This window comes from Harpia harpyja, chromosome W (assembly GCF_026419915.1).
Source record: "Harpia harpyja isolate bHarHar1 chromosome W, bHarHar1 primary haplotype, whole genome shotgun sequence".
Taxonomy (NCBI): domain Eukaryota; kingdom Metazoa; phylum Chordata; class Aves; order Accipitriformes; family Accipitridae; genus Harpia; species Harpia harpyja.
This window is the reverse complement of record NC_068968.1, coordinates 34,923,676-34,950,872: the sequence shown is the minus strand read 5'-3', so window position 1 is coordinate 34,950,872 and position 27,197 is coordinate 34,923,676. Positions and strand designations below refer to the sequence as shown.

Below are 27,197 nucleotides of genomic sequence, written 5' to 3'. Positions count from 1 at the left end.
TTGGAATTTGATCATAAACTATATCTCCTTACCATCTTTGCAGTCATTATGCATATTGACCATAATGTGTTTTGTGTTTTCTAAGAAGAACAATATGCTTTGGGTAAGAGAGAGTACAACTGGGTCCTCTACTCTTCTTCATTTCTTGATAAAGCTTGATTCACTTTGGAAGTGGAGCAGTGAAGTTTATAATTTAAAAACTTTCGCTAATAAATACCCTTGTTTACATAAGAGAACTGATGCTTATTTTTCAAAAGCTCATTTTGAGTTGCACTTTTAGTGGTCAGAAACATAAAAGGAATGCCAGATATTCTGGTGAATGATTAAAAAAAGCAGTTGAAAGAATGCAAATTTGGGGATGTGTAGAGCTGAGAGTGAAACTGAGCACTTCCATGAAGTGAATTTCTATTCTCCCTACCACCACCTTGATTCCTGAGAGTTCAAACTTTAGTGACTCACAGTATATTTTGGACAAGTAACTTCACAGAGGAGACGTCTGCTTTTACTGGAATCTCTGTCTCTGGGTGATGCCTTCATAGATCAGAGGAAGAGTTTTCACTCCAGAGCATAAGGCTCCCCTCAAAACATGGAAGTAGAGGGGGAGAATCACCTCCCTCGACCTGCTGGCCACGCTTCTTTTGATGCAGTCCAGGATACAGTTGGCCTTCTGGGCTGCGAGTGCATGTTGCTGGCTCATGTCCAGCCTTTCATCCACCAGTACCCCCAAGTCCTTCTCAGCAGGGCCGCTCTCAATCCCTTCATCCCCCAGCCTGTATTGATACCTGGGGATTGCCCCAACCCAGGTGCAGGACCTTGCACTTGGCCTTGTTGAACTTCATGAGGTTCACACGGGCCCACTCCTCAAGCCTGTCAAGGTCCCTCAGGTTGGCATCCTTCCCTCTAGCGAATCAACTGCACCACTCAGCTTGGTGTCATCTGCAAACTTGCTGAGGGTGCACTCAATCCCACTGTCTATATGTCAGTGATGAAGATATTAAATAGTACTGGCCCCAGTACGGACCCTTGAGGGACACCACTCGTTACTGGTTTCCACTTGGACATTGAGCCATTGACTAGAAGTCTTTGGACGCAGCCATCCAGCCAGTTCCTTATCCATCTAACAGTCCATCCGTCAAACCCATCTCTCTCCAATTTATAGTCCAGAATGTTGTGGGGGACCATATCAAAGGCCTTACAGAAGTCCAGGTAGATGATATCCGTAGCTCCTCCCTTGTCCACCAATGCAGTCACTTCGTTATAGAAGGCCACTAGATTAGTCAGGCACGACTTGCCCTTGGTGAAGCCATGTTGGCTGTCTCTAATCATTTCCCTGTCTTCCACACATTTTGACATATCTTCCAGGAGGATCTGTTCCATGATCTTACTGGGCACAGAGGTGAGGCTCACTGGTCGGTAGCTCCCAGGATCCTCCTTATTACTCTTTTTAAAAATAGGTACATTTTCTTCCTTTTCTGGCCAATGTACCTGTAAAAGCCCTTCTTATTATTCTTCACATCCCTTGCCAAATTCAGCTCCAGCTGTGCCTTAGCTTTCCTGATCCCATCCCTACACACCCTGGCAGCATCCCTATATTCTTCCCAGGATACATGTCCCTGGTTCCACTGCCTGTGCTTTTCCTTCTTACACTTTAGTTTGACCAGGAGGTGCTTACTCAGCCATGCTAGTCTCCTGCCTTCCTTGCCTGATTTCTTACACATGGGAATTGAGAGCTCTTGCGCTCTAAGATAAATGTCCTTAAAGAGCTGCCTGCTCTGTTCAGCTCCCTTGTCCTTGAGGGCAGTTTCCCAGGGGGTCCCATCCACTAATACCTTAAGCAACTGAAAGTTCACTTTCCTAAAATTCAGGGTCTTGACTTTACTTTTCACCTGGCCCGTATCCCTCTGGATCGTGAATTCCACCACGGCATGATCACTGCGGCCCAGACTGTCACCGATCTTGACCTCTCCAATTAGTTCATCTGCGTTGGTGAACAACAGGTCTAGTAACACTTCTCTGCTGGTTGGGCTTTCCATTACCTGGATTAAGAAATTCTCCTCAGTGCACTCTAATAGCTTGCTGTGCTGATTTCCAGGAGGTGTCAGGGTGATTGAAGTCCCCCAGCAGGATCAGAGCCTGTGAGCATGATGCTTCCTGTAGTTGAAGTAAGAATGCTTCTTCAACAGGCCCCCCTTGATCAGGCAGCCTGTAGTAAACACCAGCCACAAGGTTTCCTTTGTTGGCTTGGCCCCTAATTTTTACCCATAAGCTCTCAACCTTTTCATCACTGTTTTTCAAAGACAGCTCTGGGCGGTCAATCAATTTTTTACATAGAGGGCAACCCCCCCGCCCCTCCTTCCTTGTCTGTCCCTTCTGAACAGTTTATATCTGTCGATTGCATCACTCCAGGTGTGTGATACATCCCACCAAGTTTCAGTGACTGTGATTATATCACAGCTTTCTAGATGCACAATGGCTTCCAGCTCCTCCTGTTTGTTACCCAATGCTGTGTGCATTGGTTTAGAGGCACTTCAGTTGGGCTGTTGACCATGTCACCTTTTTGGAGGAACAAGCCCTAATTCCTTTGCAGCATTTCTCAGGTGTTTCCCTGTTGGTTCCTAATGCATCAGCAGCCCCTGGCTCTTCTCTGTTACTCAAAACTCCATCCCCCTCCCCCAATAAATCTAGTTTAAAGCTCTCTTTATAAGTCTAGTCACCTTATTGGCAAAGACCCTCTTGCCCCACTTGGTCAGGTGAATCCCATCAGCTCCCAGCAGACCCGGCTTCTCAAAGGTAGATCCACGATCATAGAAGCCAAAACCTTGTGTATGGCACCAGCCACACAGCCAGGCATTCACCTCTTCAATTCATCTCCTCCTTCCTGAACCCCTTCCTCTGACTGCAGATGATAATCTGTAGGGTTCACCAGGCTCGGCAGCCTCTCAGGAACGTCATGAATGCAAGCTCCTGGTAGGCAGCAGACTTCTCTAGAGAAATTGCCTGGATGGCAAATGGGTCCTTCGGTGCTTCTCAGTAAGGAATCTGGCACTGGTTCTAATGCGGGTGGGTGGTTGGATCAACTTTGCATCATCGGCTTCTCGTGGATCCTGTCCATTATTCACATGCTCTTCAATCTCCAACCGCAGAGCATCGTGTCTGTTACGCAGGGGCACTTCAGGGGATTGGGGAAGGTTCTTCCTTCTACCCTGAGCAGAGAAAAATGTCCAATCTCCATCTTGTGAGTTACTTGTGTCAGTCAGCTCGAGGTTGGATTCAGGCTTACCTTCCCCTTGCACAGCCTTGAGGCAGAGCTTTCCCTCAGCCTGGGACAGTGCACAATACCATGTATCGACCTGCTCACATTCCCAGATACTGTGCTGCCTGTTGAGCTCCTCTTGTTACATAGCTACTTGTCTGAAGAGTTCTTCCAGCTGGGCACATTTGTGCAGCTATGACATCCACCACTGCCTTCAGGTGCTAGGGGGACTTCCAGATACTGGAGCTCCATGCAGCCTGAGGTCTGGACAGCTCTATCGATCCTTGGGAGGTCTGTTTGCAGGGAGACATCAGCATAGGTAGGCTGTAGTGCTTCTGTTTGGGTTACAGCCACACCCTTGCAGTTGTGGCAGATGGACACCATTTTCTTTCAGCAGGTCACAGTCTTGTTATAGTTCTCAGAAAAATTGCCCAGTTATAAAATGGTAATTCTTTTGAAAGATGTTGTCCTTCTAATTCTAATTCCCTGGAGACCTCAAGCTTCTGGGTAGTCTTGCACAGCCACCAGTTAGTTGGGGTGACAGTTGAGACTGCAGTCTAAGCCTGCGGATGAACAGAGCAGGCAGCAGCCCGATAACTGGCAGAGTTTCCTTCCCATGCAAACTTCCATGCAAACTGCCAACTCCGCTCTGAACAGACACCGTGCCCTGTTTGCGTGCTGTGGTCATGATGCTCCTGTTCTTGGCGCTCCCTAGGGACCAGTTGTATGCAGCTTCCCACCATTTGAACTGGCCAGGAGGACAGATGGCATTGCCCAACTCTCCCCTGCCCCTCTTGTGAGACCTGCTGTCTGCCGACTGGTCTCTCCCCCACTCACAGCCCAAGGGTGTCAGGGGCCCAGAAACCATTTCAGACACCCCCCGGGTACCTCACAAGCCTCGCACTCCTCTCAGCACGTGGCAACTGCTGCTGCTCCTGCTGACATCTGCTTCCTGCATTTTTATAAGATATAATAAAATTAATAATTAAACTTTAAATAGGAATATAAAAAAAATTAAACAAAAATAAAATACAAGCTCGGGACTCTGCTTTATAAAACTGCTGAACAAGCCCTACCATGTTTGGGGTGTGGGGAGTTTAAGCCAGTGGGATGTTCCTGAATGGGCGGGGAACATGAATAAGTTTGAACATGTCTGTGGGACTAGGGACCAAACCTGGGAGGCTAACCAAGAGGCCCGCACACAACCCCCACCCTATGCGAAGAAGAGACCAGTCCTGTGAGTCTGACCAAGAGGCCCCCTGTGGTGGGTTGACCCCATTCGGTAGCTAAGCACCACACAGCTGCTCGCGCTCCCCCCCCCCACAGCAGGATGGGGGAGAGAACAGGAAAAGCAAAAGCAAGAAAACTCATGGGATGAGATAAAGATAGTTTGATAAGCAAAAGAAAGAGGAAGAAGAAAGGGAAAAAAACCAAGTAATGCAAAGCCAATCATTCAACACCTCCCACAAGTGGACCAATGACAAGCCAGCCTCTGAGCAATGGCTACCTACCCAAAACCCCCCTCCTCTCCATTTTTATTGCTGAGCATGATGTTATATGGCATGTAATATCCCTTTGGTCAATTTGGGTCAGCTGTCCCACAGCAGAGGGTGAGTTTGCAGCTACCTGCAAGACCATTATCCTTAGGTCAGTTATGGTTTTCTAGCATGTTTTCAAAAGCTCCATCTGACTGACTGAACAGGTTGCTAATTTGGGGAGATAGATACCAATCATTTCTTTCCCAGATGGCCACTGGGGAAGAGTTTCCCTTTCCCTTCTCTCTCTCCTTCCTCCCCTGCCCCCAAAAGGTATTTTTACCACTAGAGTCAATGTATATCATCAGCTACAGACCCTGCAAACAATTCTTTGTGTATGTAAGTCTGTATCATAATCCTTTGTACAGCAGGGGAAGCAGCTGGTGTGCTGAACGGCAGGGCTGCTATTTGGAGGGACCTTGAAAGGCTAGAGAAATGGCCTGACAGGAACCTCATGAAATCCAAGAAAGGCAAATGCAAGGTGCTGCATCTGACATGGAATAATCCCATTCAACACAACAGGCTAGGGGGAAACTGGCTACAAAAACTTTGCATAAAAGTATCCAGGGATACTAGTAGAAAACAAGATGAACATAAGTGTATTGGGTTTGTGTGGCAAGGTTTTGGTAGCGGGGGGGTTACAGGGGTGGCTTCTGTGAGAAACTGCTAGAAGCTTCCACTATGTCCGACAGAGCCAATACCAGCCGGCTCTAAGATGGACCTGCCGCAGGCCAAGGCTGAGCCAATCAGCAATAGTGGTAGCGCCTCTGTGATAACATATTTAAGAAGGAAAAAAAAAAGTTGCAGCAGGCACAGAAATGGCAGCTGGAGAGAGGAGCGAGAACATGTAAGAGAAACAACCCTGCAGACACCAAGGTCAGTGAAGAAGGAGGGGGAGGAGGTGCTCCAGGTGCCAGAGCAGAGATTCCCCTGAAGCCCATAGTGAAGACCATGGTGAGGCAGGCTGTCCCCCTGCAGCCCATGGAGGTTAATGTTGGAGCAGATATCCACCTGCAGCCTGTGGAGGACCCCACACCGGAGCAGGTGGGTGCCCGAAGGAGGCTGTGACCCCGCGGGAAGCCCACACTGGAGCAGGCTCCTGGCAGGACCTGCAGATCCGTGGAGAGAGGAGCCCACGGAGCAGGTTTTCTGGCAGGACTTGTGACCCCGTGGGGGACCCACGCTGGAGCAGTGTGCTCCTGAAAGACTGCACACCGTGGAAGGGACCCATGCTGGAGCAGTTCGTGAAGAACTGCAGCCCGTGGGAAGGACCCACATTGGAGAAGTTTGTGGAGGACTGTCTCCCATGGGAGGGACCCCACGCTGGAGCAGGGGAAGAGTGTGATGAGTCCTGCCCCTGAAGAGGATGAAGTAGCAGAGGCAACGTGTGATGAACTGACCGTGACCCCCATTCCCTGTCCCCCTGCACCGCTGGGGGGGGGTAGGTAGAGAATCCGTGAGTGAAGTTATGCCCGGGAAGAAGGGAGGGGTGGAGAGAAGGTGTTTTGAGATTTGGTTTTATTTCTCATTACCCTACTCAAGTTGATTGGCAATAAATAAGTTAATTTTCCCCAAGTTGAGTCTGTTTTGCCTGTGATGGTAACTGGTTGAGTGATCTCTCCCTGTCCTTCTCTCGACCCACGAGCCCTTTGTTATATTTTCTCTCCCCTGTCCAGCTGAGGAGGGGGGAGTGATAGAATGGCTTTGGTGGGCACCTGGTGTCCAGCCAGGGTTAACCCACCACAATAAGTCAGCAGTATGCCCCTGCAGCAAAGGCGGCCAACCAAATACTGGGCTGTACTAGCAAGAATGTAGCCAGCAGGGTGAGGGAAGTGATTATTCTCCTCTATTTGGTACTTCTGAGTCTGCATTTGGAGTACTGTGTGCAGTTTGGAGCTCCTTATTACAAGACAGACATTGAAAATACTGAAACAAATCCAGTGGAGGAACACCAAGATGATCAGGGGGCTAGAGCCCACAGCATACAAGAAGAGACCAAGAACTATTTTTTTTTTTAAATTTTTTTTTTTTCCTAAACACAGAAGGCAAAGGGGATGGGTTATCTTATTACTGTCTACAACTATCTAATGGGAGGGTATAGAGAAGATGGAGCCAGACTCTTCTCAAAGGTGCACAGTGATAGGACAAGAGGTAATGGGCACAAGTTGGAACATGAGAAATTCCTATTAGATAGAAGGAAAAACTCTTTCCATCATGAGATTGGCGAAATATTGGAAGAGATTGCCCAGACAGGTGGTGGAATCTCCATTCTTGGAGATATTAAAAACACAGCTGGACAAGTCTACAAGCAACCTGATCTAATTCGGCCTGCTTTGAGCAGAGGGGTTGACCAGATGACTTACAGAAGTTCCTTCTAACCTAAATTATTCTATGATTCTGTGATCATCCTTCTCTGAGTGGAGAGTTAGATTAGATGGCTTCCTGTTCTCCCTTCCAACCTAAAACCCCCTTATTTTATAATTCTACAGTAATGCAGGACTCAAGCAGTGATATCCTGTAATTATTGCTTCAACCTCAAAGGATCCATAAGTGCAGACACTACAGACAGTATCTGTAGGACTTGAACCCAGGTCCCCACCTCAAGCCTACAGATTCTTGTGCCTCTGATGAAAGGGTGTCCTGGTTTCAGCTGGGTTAGAGTTAATTGTCTTCCTAGTAGCTGGTATAGTGCTATGTTTTGAGTTTGGTATGAGAAGAATGTTGATAACACTGATGTTTTCACTTGTTGCTAAGTAATGTTTAGTCTAAAGTCAAGGATTTTTCAGCTTCTCATGCCCAGCCAACAAGAAGGCTGGAGAGACACAAGAAGTTGGCACAGGACACAGCCAGGGCAGCTCCCAAACTGGCCAAAGGGGTATTCCATACCATGTGACATGACATCTAGTATATAAACTGGGGGGAGTGGGGCTGGGGGGAATCACCGCTCAGGGTCTAACCGGGCATTGGTTGTCAGGTGGTGAGCAATTGCATTGTGCATCACTTGTATATTCCAATCCTTTTATTATTACTATTGTCATTTTATTATTGTTATCATCATCATTATTAGTTTCTTCTTTTCTGTTCTATTAAACTGTTCTGATCTCAACCCACGAGTTTTACTTTTTTTTTTCCAGTTCTCTCCCCCATCCCACTGGGTGGCGGGGGAAGTGAGTGAGTGGCTGCGTGGTGCTTAGTTGCTGGCTGGGGTTAAACCACGACAAAGGATTAAACCCTCCAGATACTTCACACACAGGGAGGGAAGGCCAGAGCTGACTAGTGCAACAATCATCCTTATTGACCAAGGAAGAGTTCTCCGATATTTGGGAACCTGCTTCCTTACCAAGTCACAATTGGATTACAGCTCCTTTGTAACACCTCAGCATTACTGAGAGAGCTCATGACTGAACTAGAAAATCTAGTCACAGAACTCAACTTCTCCAGGCAGCCTCCTACCTCCAGCTGCTGCCCAGTAGAGCAGAGGTGGTACTCATATCTGGAGATGGCCCCAGTTTTCCTGAAGGGTGCCTGGAGTTCCACCACTGGTGTTGCTGACCAACCTGACCTTGAATGTTTCCAGGGATGGGGCATCTACAGCCTCTCTGGGCAACCTGTTCCAGTGTCTCAGCACCCTCATAGTAAATAATTTCTTCCTTATATCTAGTCTGAATATACCCTCTTTTAGTTTAAAACCATTACCCCTTGTCCTATTGCTACAGGCCCTACTAAAAAGTGTGTCCCCATCTTTCTTATAAGCCCCCTTTAAGTATTTAAAAGTTGCAATCAGGTGTCCCCAGAGCCTTCTCTTCTCCAGGCTGGACAACCCCAACTCTCTCAGCCTTTCTTCATAGGAGAGGTGTTCCAGCCCTCTGATCATCTTCGTGGCCCTCCTCTGGATCCACTCCAACAGGTCCATGTCTTTCCTGTACTGAGGACTCCAGAGCTTGATGCAGTACTCCAGGTGGGGTCTCACGAGAATGGAGTAGAGGGGGAGAATCACCTCCCTCGACCTGCTGGCCACGCTTCTTTTGATGCAGTCCAGGATACAGTTGGCCTTCTGGGCTGCGAGTGCATGTTGCTGGCTCATGTCCAGCCTTTCATCCACCAGTACCCCCAAGTCCTTCTCAGCAGGGCCGCTCTCAATCCCTTCATCCCCCAGCCTGTATTGATACCTGGGGATTGCCCCAACCCAGGTGCAGGACCTTGCACTTGGCCTTGTTGAACCTCATGAGGTTCACATGGGCCCACTTCTTGAGCTTGTCCAGGTCCCTCTGGATGGCATCCCATCCCTCAGGCATGTCAACCGCACCACTCAGCTAGGTGTAATCTACAAATTTGCTGAGGGTGCACTCAATCCCACTGTCTATATCATTAATGAAGATATTAAACAGTACTGGTCCCAATACAGACCCCTGAGGGTCACCACTCATCACTGATCTCCATCTGGACATTGAGCCATTGACCACTACCCTCTGGATGCGACTATCTAACCAATTCCTCATCCACTGAACAGTCCATCCATCAAATTCATATCTCTCCAATTTAGAGAGGAGGATGTTGTGGGGGAACTCTGTCAAAGGCCTTGGAGAAGTCCAGATAGATGACATCCGTAGCTCTTCCCTTGTCCACTGATGTAGTCACTCCACTTACCTTCCCCTTGCACAGCCTTAAGGCAGGGCTATCACTCAGTCTGGGACAGTGCACAATACCACACATCAATCTCCTGCTCACATTCCCAGATACTGTGCTGCCTGTTGAGCTCCTCTTGTTACATAGCTACTTGTCTGAAGAGTTCTTCCAGCTGGGCACACTTGTGCAGCTATGACATCCACCACTGCCTTCAGGTGCTAGGGGGACTTCCAGATACTGGAGCTCCATGCAGCCTGAGGTCTGGACAGCTCTATCGATCCTTGGGAGGTCTGTTTGCAGGGAGACATCAGCATAGGTAGGCTGTAGTGCTTCTGTTTGGGTTACAGCCACACCCTTGCAGTTGTGGCAGATGGACACCATTTTCTTTCAGCAGATCACCTCAAAGTCCCAGGACAGAGAAAGGGACAGCAGGTACCAGCAAGAGGGGAAGGAAGAGAAGGGGCCCAACTTCAGGCAACAGAGTTGTTTAGGGCACAATCTGACATTTAGGAGTCCTTCAGTTCCAACTAGTGATTGTTTTCTTGGCATGTGTCTGTAAATGTAATATATGGGAAGAATAGAAGCTACTATGGTAAGTAAACCTGCTCCCTCCCTTGGGATAATGCAGAGTGAACACCCCCAACTCCTACTGACTTCATCTGAAGTAAAAGGCTCTTTGCACCTTGCAAGCGTAGCTGGTAGCATCACACTTTTAGACCCTGTTCTGTACTAGAATCACTGTTCATTGAGTTTCTGAATGAATTATTGTGTGATTTGTGTTTGTAAGCTAAGGGTAAGTGGACTGCTTTCTTTTAATAATCTCCTTTCACTCTAGATGTAAAAATCTTCATTTTCTTTCAGATGCTTCAGGCGTGCTCAGTCCAACATCTACCAGTACCATATGCAGCATTCCCACCTCTGATTTCTAATGACCCATTCCTTTTGCATCCTCCTCACCTCTCTCCGCATCACCCGTCTCACCTGCCACCTCCAGGGCAATTTGTTCCCTTCCAAGCACAGCAGTCACGTTCAGTAAGTAATGCTTTTTATCACCTCTCCTAAAATATTTGGGGGTTGATCAGCAAATAATGCTCTCATCCTACTAATAACATTCTGGTTGAGAGAAAAAATGGATCTGATTTAGAGTAAGTAATAGGGTTTTGTAGTAGTGCTACCTGAGCAAGACTTAGTCTGAAGAAAAAAAAAAAAGTATTTTTTTGAAATTAATTTTGATTCTCTTAAGATTTCTTCAGCTGTTGCCCACTCCGTTTCCCTGGAGGCCGGTACTCCTGTCAGTCTGACATAAGTTTGCTTCATGTACTGCTTCTGCAGGTGGTGTTCTTCCAGAAAGTAAAAGAGAATATAGAGACCTAAGTGCAGTGCAGCAGTGGTCTCAGAGAAAAAACTTTGCAGAGACACCAGAAAGCACAAAGCATTATTTCTATCGCATGCTTCTACCACATTAATTCACAGTTTATTTAAAGTGACCACTGTATCCCCCCCGAACACTAGTGTGAAAAGTATTACTTAAACCTTCTACGGCCTACTGGAACCTCTTTTCTCCCCTGCTTATGGAAATACTGACTCTTTTCACTTAAACAAACTTGGCTGAAAAGTTAATGCCTTCATAAGAGGGCTTATGCAAACATGAGAGAAGATGCTATTTTGGACACGAGGGAAAAAATTGCATTTTGTAATTTCCACTTACTAATCTTCTGCCAGGCACCTTTGTGCCTGTTTCTTTAGAGCTCTACCAATATTTCATTAATACAGAAATACAAAATAATTTCAGTATTACTAACAAATACTGCTCAGATTGTTTTGAGCAGTAACAAATACTGCTATGTTAAATGTCAGTGTTGCAGGGGGGAATTTAAAAATGAGAGAGAGATTCAGATCACTTAAAAAATCACTTCCAATTGTATTAGCAATAGAAAAATGATTTAATAGAAATTTGTATAAAAGTGCAACTTCACAGAATTCATTGGCAAGGTTCGCTCTATTACTTAGTACATGGATAAAATGCACACAGGAAAATTAAATCAGAATCAAACTAAACTTATGTATATAGGGACCGAAAACATAATAGAGTAAAAGAGAATGTGGGAAAGGGTAAGGGAGACCCTCCTGTTGAGTCACGAGGTTCAGAGAAGACCCCCTTGCTTTCTAAACTCCTGTCAGAGTCTAGGTGCGGCTGGATCGACTCCTAGTCCCAGACTTGGTCAACGGTTTGTATCTAAAGGGATTATGAGTGTAATAGAAGCCTAAAATTCATTCACAGTTGAATAAAAATCACAACAGTAATTTAAGTATAAATTTGAAAGTAATAACTTATAATATATTTTATAATGTACTTGCTATAACTTAATATCTTATAATACACTTGCTATAACTTACTCACTATAGACTATTCAAGTTAGTACACACACATGCATAAAGACACTAAGAGAATAAAAAAGAGAGTGAAAGAGAATAAAAGAGAGAGAAAAAGGAGGTATACCTGTTAAAAATTCCCCTCAAGGTCAGTGAAAATATTCACGTCGAATGCTTCGGCATTTGTCTCAATGGGCAGGAAAGTTTGCGAGCTCTGAGAGGTGTCCCACTCAGAGGGAGATGCTGGTCACAGCCCGCTGCGGTCCAGGAGGGCTCAAAGGGCCTCACTTAGTACTGCTGTTTATAGGTTCGAGAGATGATTGACTTTCATCATCAACAAATTTCTAGAATCCCAGCTGCGCTGGAAAATTCCGAGACTGTTGGAGAATAACTCAAAACATAGATATGGGATGCTCCAAGATTGTCAGGGGAGGATTGTAATGTCTCAAGGTTGTTATGAGAAGAACTGGCTGCAGGCTGTTATGAGAACTGGCTATCTCTACTCCGGTCCCTCGCCTCCACCAGGCAGCAGGAGTCCTTGAGATGCACAGCGTATCTCCCTGTCTTAGCTGTGTAAGAGTTCCTGGCACAGTCAAGGGTCGCTTAACTGCCCAACTCATTACATTTATGCTAAGGCCTAGCGAGCCTCCCCGAGTTCGTAAATCAGCCTGGAGAGGGGGAAAGAAATGCACCACCATAGTCAGGTGTTAGCACTATTGTAATAATTTCATTATAGTCATGGGGGAATTGTTCTGCATAGTTTTCTCTGGTAATCAGGATATCTTCCCTCAGAAAATGTCGGTGCTTCTTTCTTAGCTTAGATTGATAATTTAGCTTCAGGAATAGGGTCCCTTGTTAACTTTTAGCTCTGTTCAATAGCTTGATTTTTTGCTGTCAAGTCTTACTAGAAGAATTATTGCCTTAAAAATGCTGACTAAAGTTTGTTCAGCAGAATGGAGAAACAATTTTCCTTTTCCTTTGCTTCCACAAGATGACTTTCATATATGACTGTTTTGAAGCATGTGGAATTCAGTACTGGGAAAAGAAGGGCAAATTAGTGAAATAGTAGAGTTAAGGTTTTCCTGAAAAATGAGACCAAAATGAGGTGAGATTTGAATTGATCTTTCCTAATAGTGAAAGTATAGCTTCAAGATAATGTATCTAGCCTAAACATGGCAATACATTATTTGTAAGTATAAATCATGGTGTTTATAATGAAGATTTTTGCTTCACAGGGAAATGCTGAGTTGTTTTTGTAAGAAACTTCTTAATTCTTCATACATCAGTGTGCCTTCAATTATTCCTTATGGTAGTAAAGTAGAACTATTTTCTTCAGTTTGAGAACATCTCTATTAAGGAAGTCAGTTGCTGCCTTATATATGCAGTCTGATGAAAGGGATCAGAGGATCACAGGATAATTCAGGTTGGAAGACACCTCAGGAGGTCTCTAGTTCAACCTTCTGTTCAAAACAGGATCAGCTATGAGGTCAGGTGAGGGTGCTCAGGGCTTTTTCCAGTTGGGTCTTGAAAACCTCCAAGGATGGAGGCTACACAAACTCTCTAGGCTCCTGTTCCACTGCTTGACTGTCCTCATGGTGAAAAAGCTTCTCTTTGTATTTAGCTGGAGCCTCTTTTGTTTTGACTTATGCCCATTGTCTCTTGTCCTTCCACCATGCACCACTGTAAGGAGCCTGGCTCCATCTTCTTGATCAAATCTCTGCAGGTATTGGAAGGCTGCTGTTAGGTGTCCTTCCCCCCTCCCCCAAGCCTTTTCTTCTCCTGGCAGAAAAAGCCTGGTTCCCTCAAGCTCTTCTAATAGGACAAATGCTCCAGTCCCCTGACCATCTTGGTGGGCCTCCTTTGAGCTTGTTCTACTTTAACAATGTCTTTTTTTTTTTTTGTATTTGGGTGCCCAAAACTGGATGTAGTATTCTACATGAGGTCTAACAAGTGCTGAGTAGAAGGTGGATAATCATTTTGCTCAATCTACTGGCTATGCTACTGTTTGTTAATACAGCCCAAGATACTGATAGCCGCCTTTGCTGCCAGGGCACACTGTTGGCTCATGTTCAGCTTGCTGTCTACCGAGGGCCCCAGGGCCTTTTCAGCAGAGCTGCTTCACAGCCAGTCATTCCCCAGCCTGGATTGTTGCTAGGGGTTCTTCCTTCCCAGGTGCAGGACTTGGGATTTGTCCTTGTTGAATATCATAAGGTTCCTGTTGGCCCATTTCTCCAGCCTGTCCACGTCCTGCTGTATGGCAGCCCTACCTTCCAGTATATGGACTGTTCTCCTGAATTTGATATCAGCTGTAGACTTCATGAGCAAGTACCCTGTCTCTTCCAGGTGATTGATAATGTTGTTAAATAGGATAGGTCCCTGTGGTATACCACTTGTTACCAGCATCTTGGTAGAGTATGACCTATTAACCACTATGATCTAAGCCTGATCATCCAAACATTTTTTTATCCATCTGGTTGTCCACCCATCCAGACTGTAACATCCAAACTTGGTTACAAGAATATTGTGGGAGATAGTGTCAAAAGGTAAATGACATCCACTGCTCTCCCCTCATCCACAAATCCAGTCACCTTATCATACTAGACAATCTGGTTGGTTTTCCCTTGGTATAACCATGCTGTCTGTTCCCTCTTCCATGTGCACAGAAATATGTTCCAAGAGGACTCACTCCATGATATTCCCAGGGACTGAAGGTCGACTGGCCTGTAGTTTCCCAGATTGTCCTTTTGGCCTTTTTTGTTGATGAATGCAATGTTTGCCTTTCTCCAGTTGTCACAGATCTCCCCCTGATCTCTACAACCTTTTAAAGATGATAGAGAGCAGCCTAGCAAAGACATCGACCAGTTCTCTCAGCACCCTTGGATGTAGTCCATCTGGTCCCATGGACTTGTATGGGTCAAGTTCTCTCAAGTAATCAATCCCTGACTCAAGCCTCATCCACTGCTAGTAGTTCTTCTCCTCCACATTCCTCTCCCTGCCCAAGCGGCACAAGAGGGAGGAGGGGTAGGGGGTTATGGTCAGTATATAGCAGTCACTCTCTGCTGCACCTTCCTTTTCACACCTTTCCTCTGCTACGCCATGGGCTCTTCAAGGGCTGCAGTCCTATCAGGAAAATCTGCTCTGGCATGGGTTCTCAATGGCCCACAGCTCCTTTGGGAAATATCAGTCTGTTCCAGAGTGGGTCCTCCATGGGCTGCAGGGAATATCTGCTCTGGTGCCATGGAGCACCTCCTCCTCATCCTTCTCTGACCTTGGTGTTCCCTCTGCTGTTTCTCACTCTTTTTTGTTTTCTCCTACTCTCCATCCAGCTTTTTTTTTGCCCTTTCTTAAATAGTTTTTCTCAGAGGCACCACCGACGCTGCTGATTGGCTCAGCTTTGGCCTGCAGTGGGTCCATTGTCGAGCCAGCTGGAACCAGCTGTGTCTGGCACAAGGCAGCCTCTTACCTCTTCCCACAGAGGCCACCCCTGCAGCCCCCCCCCACTACCAAAACCTTGCCACATATACCCAGTACAACTCCATAAAATTTCCACAACTCCTCAGAACATACAATTGAAGTTGTGTTTTTTTGGTGTTAAAAAATAAATTTTAAAAAATGGTTTTCTATTAATACAACAAACCCTATGTTTCTTTTAGCCACTTCAAAGGATAGAGAATGAAGTAGAACTGCTTGGAGAACATCTTCCTATAGGAAGCTTTACCTACCCTCCATCAACTCATCCACCAACATTGACTTCCTCAGCTCCTATCCAATTCTTAACCCATGATCCTTTACACCAAGAGGTTTCATTTGGAGTTGTAAGTATTGCTTTTTGTACATCCTCATGCATGCTGAGTTCAAGTTCTTGATCTTTGCTCTAAATTATAACCATTTTGTTGAAAAATGGCATTTTTGCAATTGAATTTCATTAGTGGCTGCAGCTGTGGAAAGTCAGGATGGCTGTTTTTTAGGGTTAGACTTATTTCATATAGTCTGAGGGCTCAAACTTGGAAGAATGAAAACACGCTAACAAAATCTTTGAGCGATCTTTTTTCATAAAAGTAAATGTCTCGAGTCCTCTGAATAAAATTTCAGTAGTGGTGTGTGAATTTTGGTTCTAAAAATCTGCTAACATTTTTTTTCACTACTGAGTATTTTTAGAAAAATACAATTTATGTCTAAGTTACAATTCTTTACCTGCTCCCATTTTAGTAGACAGTGCAAGATGTTTTAAACAGTCATACTGAGGACTTATGTAAATAAACTAAAGAGCTTTGCACGCAAATCGAAACAGGAAAATAGTCTTTTTCTCCTATGGAAAGAATGTGTTGAAGCTGTAAACGTGAATGTCTCTTTAGGCACTATATCTGTATGCAGTTGAAAGGCTACAGCCCCTCCTCCCAAAAACGAATGTAATTGAGCCCAACTCTGAATGTGATTTCTTCATTTATTCATTTTAAACCTTGCTCTTTATTTAAAGTGGTTTTGCTGTGGCGCATCCGGGCAGTGCCCCCTAATGGATATTTGGCCTATACCAGTGAAAGAACTCCTGTATATGTTGTTTAAAACTCTCATTCCCACCCAACCAGCTGCACAAGCCAGCACATTGTGCCAGGTCAAAAGCCCTCAGCTTTTGGTTTGCAGCATGTTCACCAATTCAAGTCCTGCCTATCCAAACCAGCCCATATATAGGCTAAGCCTTACAAAATGCTTATTAGCTAGCTTGCAAGGGTTTCTGGTTAGCATTGTTACTTTTTTTCCTGCAGGATAGTATAATTGTATATTACTGATGAGATTTGTTGGTCAAAACAATTGTTTGAAAACTCTGGTATTTTTTAACTTGGACAGGGCTGGATTTTTTTGGATAATGCCTTATTTAAAATGTATTTCAACATTCACTTTTCATTTAATTTCATTATTAAATAAGACCAAAAAAATTTGAAGTTTTTCTTCCTTTTTACAGCCTTACCCACCTTTTATGCCTCGAAGACTCACAGGGCGCAGTAGATACCGATCACAGCAACTAATACCACCACACTCGTACCATCCCAGCCTATTACCATATGTGCTGTAAGTCCAAAGCACATTGTACTCGTAGACTACTAAATAACTCTGTAAGCTAGTTGATGCCCTCAATGTTTTTTTATGTTTGGGCTCTACCACAGGGTACAGACAGTTCAGACAATCCCAAGGAATAAGAAAACTTGTAGTTATATTTAAAGTTTCCAGTCTATTTGAGCAGCATACATACCTGAGCAAGGAAAAAAAAAGTACAAGTGAAAAGTTTGATGATAATGTAGTTTTTGAATCTGCTATGCCTCTTCTTTCTGTTGAAATCTCATTAAAGATGTTCAATGTAGAACAGTTACAATTGATTCTTAGATAATAGTTATGAGTTATACCCATGGTTACATCCTAAAGTCTACTTATGTAGGATAAAGATCTAACAGTCCTTACAAAAAAAAAAAAAAACCAACAGGCAAACCAATTTACTCTTAATTAATTACTGAAGCATAATGAGAGGAGCCTTCTGGGTGTGGGTGTGTTTTTCGGTTTGGGGGGTTTCTTTCTTCCAAACTGATAATCTGTTACAGCTTTTGAACTTCTGCACCTGATTAACCATTTCTGGAAGAGAAGGGATGGGAGAAGTAACATTAAGGGATTATCAGTAACCTTTTAAAGTAGATCCCGCCTGCTGTAGTTTAGATGTGCGACATGGAATTTATTGTTCTTTGTAGGTTCCGTTTTTGAAATTAATACAAAATGCTTAGAAAATGAGGATTTATTTTAAAGGTGTCATTGACAGGGAGATAATCCAACTTTGTCATTTGTTGTTTTGCTGCAACATGTATAGTTTCTACCTCTGCAGTTTGACTTGGATCAAAATAGCACCAGGATATACGATTCAGTGAAGTTGTTAAACTTTGCATTATGCATTCAGACAAAGTCTGTTCTGATGTTATAGACGCTTGTCTGTCTACTCAGGGACAGAGTGTCACAATCATTCCTGATTAATTTAATTAGATGACATTCATAGTGCTGTGGATTTTTTATTTCTATGGTTGTGCATTAAACTTTGACCCATATTACTATTGTGGGATGGAGATGCTTTTTTAACTTAAAAGAAAAAAACAGAAAAATAGTGCACTCTTGCCTTTATATCTGAAGAGGTTCTTCTCTGGCCAAATTCATGTTATATGGAAATGTGTTTGGGTTTGTGTGGCAGGGGAGGGGCTGCAGGGGTGGCTCCTGTGAGAAGCTGCTAGACGCTTCCCCAGCTCCAAGTCGGACCCGCCTCTGGCCAAGGCCGACCCAATCAGCGACGGTGGTAGTGCCTGTGGGAGAACATATTTAAGAAGGGGAACCTACAGTGGGGGAGGAGATTAGAATGTGAGAGAAGCACCTATGACGATACCAAGGTCAGTGAAGAAGGAGGGGGAGGAGGGGCGCTGGAGGTGATTCCCCTGCAGCCCATGGTGAGACGGCAGGCTGTCCCCCTGCAGCCCATGGAGGTGAACAGTGGAGCAGATGCCCACTTGCAGCCCATGGAGGACCCCATGCCGGAGCACGTGGATGCCCCCGAAGATGGCCATGACTCCATGGGAAAGCCCACGCTGGAGCACTCTGTGCCTGAAGGACTGCAGCCCACAGAAAGAACCCACACTGGAGCAGCTCATGAAGAACTGCAGCCCGTGGAAAGGACTCACATAGGAGCAGTTCGTGAAGAACTGTCTCCCATGGGAGGGACCCCACGGTGGAGCAGGGGAAGAGTGAGGAGTCCTCCCCCTAAGGAGGAAGGAGCAGCAGAGACAATGTGTGGCAAACTGACTGTAACCCCCATCCCCCGTCCCTCTGCGCCACTGGGGGGAGGAGGTAGAGAAAACTGGGAGTGGAGTTGAGCTGGGAAAAGGAGGGAGAGGTAGGGGGAAGGTGTTTTAAGATTTGGTTTTATTTCCCATTATCCTTGTTTTGATTTCATTGGTAGTAAATTAAATTGATTTTGTTTTTTCCCCAAGTTGAGCCTGTCTTTTGCCTGTGACCATAATTGGTGAGTGATCCCTCCCTGTCCTTGTCTCGACCCATGAGCTTTTCTTTATATTTTCTCCTCCCCATCCCATGGAGGCTGGGGGGCATGAGTGAGCAAGCGGCTTCATGGTGCTTTGTTACTGGCTGGGCTTAAACTATGACAAAATGTATACTTGGGTCTGATGGAAGTTGGTCCTGTACTATATTGTAATTATCTTTGTTATGTGTATTATCGAAAAGGAGACTGAGGGGGTGACCTCATTGCTCTCTACAGCTTCCTGAGGAGGAGAAGTGGAGAGGGAGGTGCTGATCTCTTTTCCTTGGTATCCAGTGACAGGGCATGTGGGAATGGCTCAAAGCTGCATCAGAGGAGGTTCAGACTTGACATTAGGAAACATTTCTTTATGGAGAGGGTGGTCAAACACTGTAACAGGCTTCCTAGAGAGGTGGTCAATGCCCCATGCCTGTCAGTGCTTAAGAGACATTTAGACAGTGCCCTTGATATGCTTTAAGTTTTGGTCAGCCCTGAAGTGGTCACGCACTTGGACTAGATGATAATTGTGGGTCCCTTCCAACTGAACTATTCTATTCTATTCTATTTTATTCGAGTGCTTGAATGCTTTTGTATTGGGGAGCTAAGTGAACTTGTGTTATTTATCATTGTTGATATTCTATCTATTTAAATAAGTCAAATTTAAAACCAGAAACTGTTCAATATTAATATTAACTCTGTGATGCAAGCTATCAAGAGATTAATTACTGTAATAACACTGAGCCTTACTGTAAATATGAGTTGTCATAGCAATATACATGCAATTTAAAAATGCAATACAATGAGTATCAAAGAGTGGCACAATTAGCTTTCCTTTGTGTTGTGGTTTAACCCCAGCTGGCAACTAAGCACCACACAGCCACTCACTCACTCCCCCCACCCACTGGGATGGGGGAGAGAATCGGAAAAAAAGTTAAACTCGTGGGTTGAGATAAAGACAGTTTAATAGGACAGAAAGGAAAAAAAAATGACAATAATAATAAAATTACAATAATAATAATTGGAATATACAAAACAAGTGATGCACAATGCAATTGCTCACCACTCGCCAAACGACACCCAGTTAGTTCCCGAGCATCGATCTGCCCCCCCAAGGCCAACTCCCCCCAGTTTATATACTAGACATGACGTCACATGGTATGGAATATCCCTTTGGCCACTTTGGGTCAGCTGCCCTGGCTGTGTCCCCTCCCAACTTCTTGTGCCCCTCCAGCCTTCTTGCTGGCTGGGCATGAGAAGCTGAAAAATCCTTGACTTTAGACTAAACACTACTTAGCAACAACCGAAAACATCACTGTTATCAACATTCTTCTCATACTAAATCCAAAACATAGCACTGTACCAGCTACTAGAAAGAAAATTAACTCTATCCCAGCCAAAACCAGGACACTTGGACTCCTTTACTTTGAATTTTAATTCTTAATTTTTAATTTAACCTTTTTAATGATTCTTAGAATTTGTTGATTTAAGAAGGATCAATAACATAACTCTACCTCTGCCATATGTTTGCATGCTTTCCTTCAGGAAGATGTTGAGTCTTACTGTTGTTTGTTCTTCTGGCAGATCAGTGCTTCCAGTGCCACCTGCAGTTGGACCAGCTTTCAGTTTTGAGTTGGATGTGGAAGATGGAGAGGTAGAAAACTATGAGGTTGGTGTGTGAAGTACAAATTCATGAGGAGCAGAGGTTAACTCAATACATGAACTTAAATGGTGTTTTGCTTTTCAAAGACAAAAATGGGATTAAATAAATTTAATGTTTATGAAGAGAGAATCTAGAAACGTTTTTTTCATACTAGTTTCTAACACTGGATGTTAGAAACACTCTTATTTTGTATCTATTTCCTTTCCCCAGAATCTATCCTTTCAGATTAACAATGGTTAAATTCCTCAACTTTCCATTCTAGATGTGACTCTTCTTTTTGCATTTTGCTTGATTTTTAAATATTGAGCATAAATATCCTATTCTTTTGAATATGCTATAACTTAGTGCTTTTAATGCTTACAGATTAGTGTTAATATTATAGGATGAATTCAGGTAAATGTGATGTTGGCAAGAATCTCTTAATATATATTTTCTCTTGACAATAAGGAGAGTACAGCAAGTCACATATTTTGAAATAAAATGTCAGTGGTGTCTTAGATAATTGAGGGCTGATCCCAGCTCTTGTCCTTGCTGCTTCTCAGTCTGTTGGATTCCCATCAAATTCTGTTCAGAAAACCTCAGCTACTGCCTACCCCTCCTCATGTATCTATTTCTCCTTGCTTCTGCTCAGAGCTGTGTATTTATGCATGTGCATAGCATCAGTGATCTGGATGAGGGGATCGAGTGCACCCTCAGCAAGTTTGCAGACGACACCAAGTTGGGAGGCAGGGTTGATCTGCTTGAGGGTAGGAAGGCTCTACAGAAGGATCTGGACAGGCTGGATCAATGGGCCGAGGCCAATTGTATGACTTTCAACAAGGCCAAGTGCCAGGTCCTGCACTTCAGTCACAACAACTCCATGCAACGCTACAGGCTTGGGGAAGAGTGGCTGGAAAGCTGCCCAGCAGAAAAAGACCTGGGTGTGCTGGTTGACAGCCAGCTGAATATGAGCCAGCAGTGTGCCCAGGTGGCCAAGAAGGCCAATCGCATCCTGGCCTGCATCAGAAATAGTGTGGCCAGCAGGAACAGGGAGGTGATCGTCCCCCTGTACTCGGCACTGGTGAGGCCGCACCTTGAGTACTGTGTTCACTTTTGGGCCCCTCACTACAGGAAAGACATTGAGGTGTTGGAGTGTGTCCAGAGAAGGGCAACCAAGTTGGTGAGGAGCCTGGAGCACAAGTCTTATGAGGAGCAGCTGAGGGAACTGGGGCTGTTTAGTCTGGAGAAAAGGAGGCTGAGGGGAGACCTTCTTGCTCTCTACAACTACCTGAAAGGGGGTTGTAGTGAGGTGGGTGCTGGTCTCTTCTGTCAGGTGGCTGGTGATAGGACGAGAGGAAATGGCCTCAAGTTGCGGCAGGGGAGGTTTAGGTTGGATATTAGGAAAAATTTCTTTACTGAGAGGGTTGTCAGACATTGGAATGGGCTGCCCAGGAAGTGGTTAAGTCACCATCCCTGGAGGTATTCAAAAAGCGCATAGACAAGGCACTTCAGGACATGGTTTAGTGGGCATGGTTGACGGTTGGACTCAATGATCTTGAAGGTCTTTTCCAACTTAAATGATTCTATGATTTACAGTGTAATGACAAGCTCTCTTATAATGCTCCTTGTGCTAGTTAAAAGCAGCATCATATTGTAGCTGGCATGTTGGGCTCCAGGTTTTGGGCTATTTGAGTATCTGTACTCTTTGCATCTTTCATCAAATCTCTTAAATTCTGTGTTTCAGTTCTCTATCAAGTTGATACTGATGCTTTTCTGAAGCCCCTCATGAGGGAGCAGAAATTATTTACATGAGGAGCACTTAGGTACAGTGTTCTACCTGTATGAACGAGTACAAAATTTAATCAGAAAGTGTCTCTATTCAGTTTGATGTCATGCCTTTGTTTCCAAAGGTTCAGCATAAAAACTCCATGTCTCAATTCAGTTAGCCCAAGAAGTGGAATGGGAGTCAGAAGGTGTCCCTTTAAACTCTTGGCCACATAGAGCTAGGCTCATTCCATGTTCCTAGAAAGCAAGTTTTTCAACATTTTATTCTGGTTACTCACACTACTGTGTGGGGAAGGGGGTTAATTTCTAAAGCAAAACATATATCAAGCTGTGAATAGAGCTGCAGGAGTGATTAACAGTTAGGTCATGGATATTTGGAAATCCCAAAGATACTATCTATCTTATGCAGTTCAGAAGGATTCATCAATGATCAAACTTTGAAAGACATCTTTCCATAGTGCTTGCAGTTGTAGAGAGAGAGAAGCAAGACTAAACATGTCTTGATGGAGACGTGGGTTGTGCTACCTGGTGTGATAGTGACATGGCAGAATAAATCACTTCTGGTAGAGCTGGAGCTTGTTTGAGCAATGAATGTTAAAAAGTCCAAATTCCTTGTTTTGTAGGCACTGCTGAATTTGGCAGAACGTCTAGGAGAAGCTAAGCCTCGAGGACTGACAAAGGCAGACATTGAACAGCTTCCATCTTATAGGTTCAATCCAAGCAATCATCAGTCAGAACAGACATTGTAAGTACATCTATCTCAAATTTACATACTTTACATGACTGTGTTTCCATTCCTTCAGGCTGCAGCCTCAACTAGGCAAATACTGTAACATAAGTTCTCTAAAAGCACTCAAATAAAAAAGATAAATTTTCTCTAAACCATTTTTGAAATCAAATATCATTTATCTTGTCTTTAAAATTCTGCATAGTCTCACTTCAGTTAGATGTTCAAATTTAGTTGTTCAGTATTTTTAAAAAGTTTTCCAAATTTTTGTTTGGCATACTAGATATTAAATGGGCATCATCAACTTGGAATTCAGCCTATATTGAAATATTTTCCAAATACTAAAATTTCAAGTGCTCCTGGAAGAGCTTTTGACAGTCTTTGAGGTTTACAGTTATATTTTCTTATTTTTAAGATTAATTCTGTTTGAAAGATCTACGTAAGAGAGAAATGAGATATAGGTGGGAGGCAGTGAAAGTGATATACAGTGCTGTCAAATGTTTGAAACTGAACAGAAGATATTTTTTTCTCTGTTCTTCCACTTAGAGTAATCTTCAATGTTATTTTTAACATAATAAAGAATAAGAAAAATAAAAATACCAGAGGACTTAAGTTATGATCTCCCTGGGGAAGAAATGTGTTTACAAAATGTACAACAGAATATAGATGTAATTTAAGGAGAAATTTATCATAGTAAAAATGTGTGTGATCTTTAATCAATTATGGCTTTGAGAAATACTCAAAGCAAGTTTTCTGGTTTTTATATTAATATAGCTAAAATTAAAGTTAAAACCGAAAGAAATATGCTATAGGGTTTGCAGTACCTGTTTATATCAGCAGGCATGAACTCCAGTATTTTGAGTTACGGTAATACAATCTATTTATTGCTTGGGCCAATGAACTCCCATGGGTATGAGTTTGAGCCCTTGTCTGCTTTGGGATTTGAAACCATGGTGAACAAACCAAAAACAGTTCTCATTTTACACTGGTCCACTAGAGATCTATACCCACAGAAGTTTGATCACTGTAGATACTCCAGTGGTTTTAAAAAAAAACTTTTGCAGACAGACCTTATAAGTTGCCTATAGAATAGAAATTATTGTTATTAAATGAGAAAGTTTATAGATATTTGCTGTCTTTTTTTTTTAGGTGTGTAGTGTGTATGTGTGACTTTGAGGCAAGGCAGCTACTTAGAGTCTTACCCTGTAACCACGAGTTTCATGCCAAGTGTGTTGATAAATGGCTTAAGGTAAATAAAATCTGTGTTGGATGCAATTTATCATGTCCTAGTTTGTAGTTTCATTTTTTCTTTAGTTTTCTTCTGCATTTCATCTCTTGTTTCTCATTTTTAATATTTAGGCTCTGAAGTAACAAAAAAGGGCACAAGCTGAATTTATCTTCTTTTTGTTGTCTCCTTACACTATAGAAATATTCTTTTTTAGTGATAAAAAAAGATATTTCTTTGTAATAATAATTGGAATAGGGTAATTTTAAAAGGAATATGAGGAGAATGATCTTCACTGGTACAAAGGGCTTCTGTAAGAATCCCTCCTTTCACTATGAATTTGAATTCTTGGGGCAAATAAAAAAGTATCTATTTTTATAAGTATAAGGCATGATTGAGAGATATTTTTTTTTTAAAAAAAGACTTAGCATGAAATTATGGCTTTATGCATGCTATGAGATATTCTTTCAAAACAAGTTGGGCAGAAGACCTAGAAGCAGGACAGCGCAATAAGTTTACAGATAGAATAGCAGTGGTACAGAAAGTGAGAAGGATAGGAATACAGTTTAGAAGATGATATATAGGGAGACATCTGTACAAGCTGTGTTATCCAGACTTACTGCTAATAAAGTATTCATTCCTTTCTTGTCTCACTTTTTTAAAAATTCTATTCAGATTTACTTTAATCTCTGTAGTATGTGTTGCAATATGAAATATTCCACAGTCCTATGTGAAAGCAGCATGTCAAACATTTCCTAGAGACTTATAGATGCAACCTTATGTTGCATCATTTTAAGATATATATTAAAAATAAAAAAGTTCACATCCTTTGCTGACAAATGTATTCCTATAGAGAATATACATTTTTAACTTGGATAAAGTCCTATAAATTCCAGGCTTTATAAAGTCAAGGAAATGACTGCCTCATGCATGCAGCAGAATATCCTGTGCATAAAGTGAAGTATTGGATTTGATATTGGCAGTAATCTTTTGGCTAATGAAGCATCATGAATAATGATAGGATTTAAAAAAAAAAAAGGAATCTGAAAACAACTTTAGGTTAGAGTACTCAATATATTCTAAAGCTTTTACAGAATCTAGGACTGGTGTAAATGTTTCCACAACACTGCTCTTTTTTTTTTTTTCTTTTCAGTAGAACTTATTTGAGTGAAATATGTGCTTGGGTTCAGAATATTGTAGAACATGTCTGAGAATCAACAAGATGACCGTAAACATCTAGTTGTTCTAGCTTGAAATATATTTTTTTAAAGCATGTTAACATTCATAGATATTTATTTAGACTGTTTTATACAGTGATTGTCAACTAACTCAAATTAACTTACATGCAAGTGTCAGTACAGAATATTTTACAGTCCCCTGCTATTCATGTCTGTGGTCTGGGGCAAAGCTGAAGCATGTTTCCGCACTGGACTTGTTAAACCATCATTGCATAAAGCTTAGTCATGTCAAGAGCAGTCAAGAGCAAGTGCCAGATTCTGCACCTGGGACAGGGTAATCCTGGTTATACATACAAATTGGGGAACAAAAGGCTGGAGAGAAGCCCTGTGGAAAGAGATCTGGGGTTTTGGGTGGATGGCAAGTTGAATATGAGTCAACAGTGTGCCCTGGCAGCCAAAAGGGCCAACTGTGTCCTGGGGTGCATCAAGCACAGCATCGCTAGCTGGTCGAGGGAGGTGATTGTCTCACTCTACACTGCACTAGTGTGGCCCCACCTGGAGTGTGCAGTTTTGGGTGCCTCAATATAAGAAGGATATCAAACTATTAAAGTGTGTCCAGAGGAGGGCAACCAAGATGGTGAAAGGTCTCGAGGGCAAGATTTATGAGGAGTGGCTGAGGTCACTTGGTTTGTTCAGCTTAGAGAAGAGAAGGCTGAGGGGTGACCTCATCGCAGTCTACAACTTCCTCAAGGGGGCAGCGGAGGGGGATGTGCTGATCTCCTCTCTCTGGTGACCAGCAATAGGACATGAGGAAATGGAATGAAGCTGTGTCAGGGGAAGTTCAGATTGGACCTTAGGAAAAGGTTCTTCGCTGAGAGGGTAGTCGGTCACAGGAACAGGCCCCCCAGGGAAGTGGTCACATCACCAAGCTTGTCAGAGTTCAAGGAGCATCTGGACGACGCTCTTAGTCATATGGTTTAGTTTTAGGTAGTCCTGTGAGGAGCAGGGATTTGGACTCAATGTTCCTTATGGGTCTCTTCCAACTTGAGATATTCTATGATTCTATGTGTGGCATGGAGAAAAGGTAAACAAGGAACAATAGCTTGCTCCCTCTTCTGAAATGAGAACTAAGACCATTGGGTGTCATGCACCCCATGACATGATGGATGCTGAAATTCTGTGAAGGTTGATAAGTTTTTAAAAAGAGAATTCCACCTAGGGTTGTTGATGCAAAGACATTGCATCTGGCTCAAAAAGCACTTGACCCACAAACTGCTGGAAGGTAGGGGAATGTATCAGGTAAATATCATGTATGCTCTTTCTTATGCACCTGCTGTTGGTCACTGTTCAATTCAGAGTATTTGGTTAAATGAAGCTTTGGTTGGACTCAGTATGGCAGTTCTTATGTTACATTAAGCACTTTCAATTGGCAATCAAAGGGTAGTGAAGATAGCCCTTAAAGATCAGTTAAATGGGAAAAAAAAACAGTTTTGGGGCATTCTTTTTTTTAGTAATCTGAAGTGAACTGTAGTATTTGTGAGGCAATTTTGTGCTGATGCTTCTAACCAAGCTTAGAAATTGCTGACTTTTAACACTAGTATTGGCTAAAGGATGACTGACTTTAGAAAAAAACCCCATCAGCATAACAGTGTCAACTAGGCAGGTTTGTCTTTAATTGAAAGATTTGTGTAATCTGAGCCTAAAGGGTGTGCAGTTACACTATGTCAACACAAAGTTTTAGACTGTGTTTAGGGAGTAGGGTAAAATAACTTTTGCACTTTAAATTCACATCCCATGTT

General features: G+C 43.3%; 2 protein-coding genes across 3 annotated transcripts in view; both read left to right on the top strand.

Moving 5' to 3' along the window:
* The window catches only part of LOC128136236 (zinc finger and BTB domain-containing protein 5-like), a 450,489-nt gene that overhangs the window by 380,069 nt on the left and 43,223 nt on the right, over positions 1-27,197 (top strand). The window lies entirely within an intron of this gene.
* Positions 1-27,197, top strand: part of LOC128136239 (E3 ubiquitin-protein ligase RNF38-like) — a 218,132-nt gene that overhangs the window by 187,076 nt on the left and 3,859 nt on the right. Inside the window, exons 6-11 of the mRNA XM_052775485.1 lie at positions 10,276-10,446; positions 15,441-15,602; positions 16,748-16,854; positions 20,426-20,510; positions 22,892-23,013; positions 24,145-24,244. Of these exons, the coding sequence (XP_052631445.1) occupies positions 10,276-10,446; positions 15,441-15,602; positions 16,748-16,854; positions 20,426-20,510; positions 22,892-23,013; positions 24,145-24,244 (747 nt within the window). The remainder of the gene's footprint in view (positions 1-10,275; positions 10,447-15,440; positions 15,603-16,747; positions 16,855-20,425; positions 20,511-22,891; positions 23,014-24,144; positions 24,245-27,197) is intronic.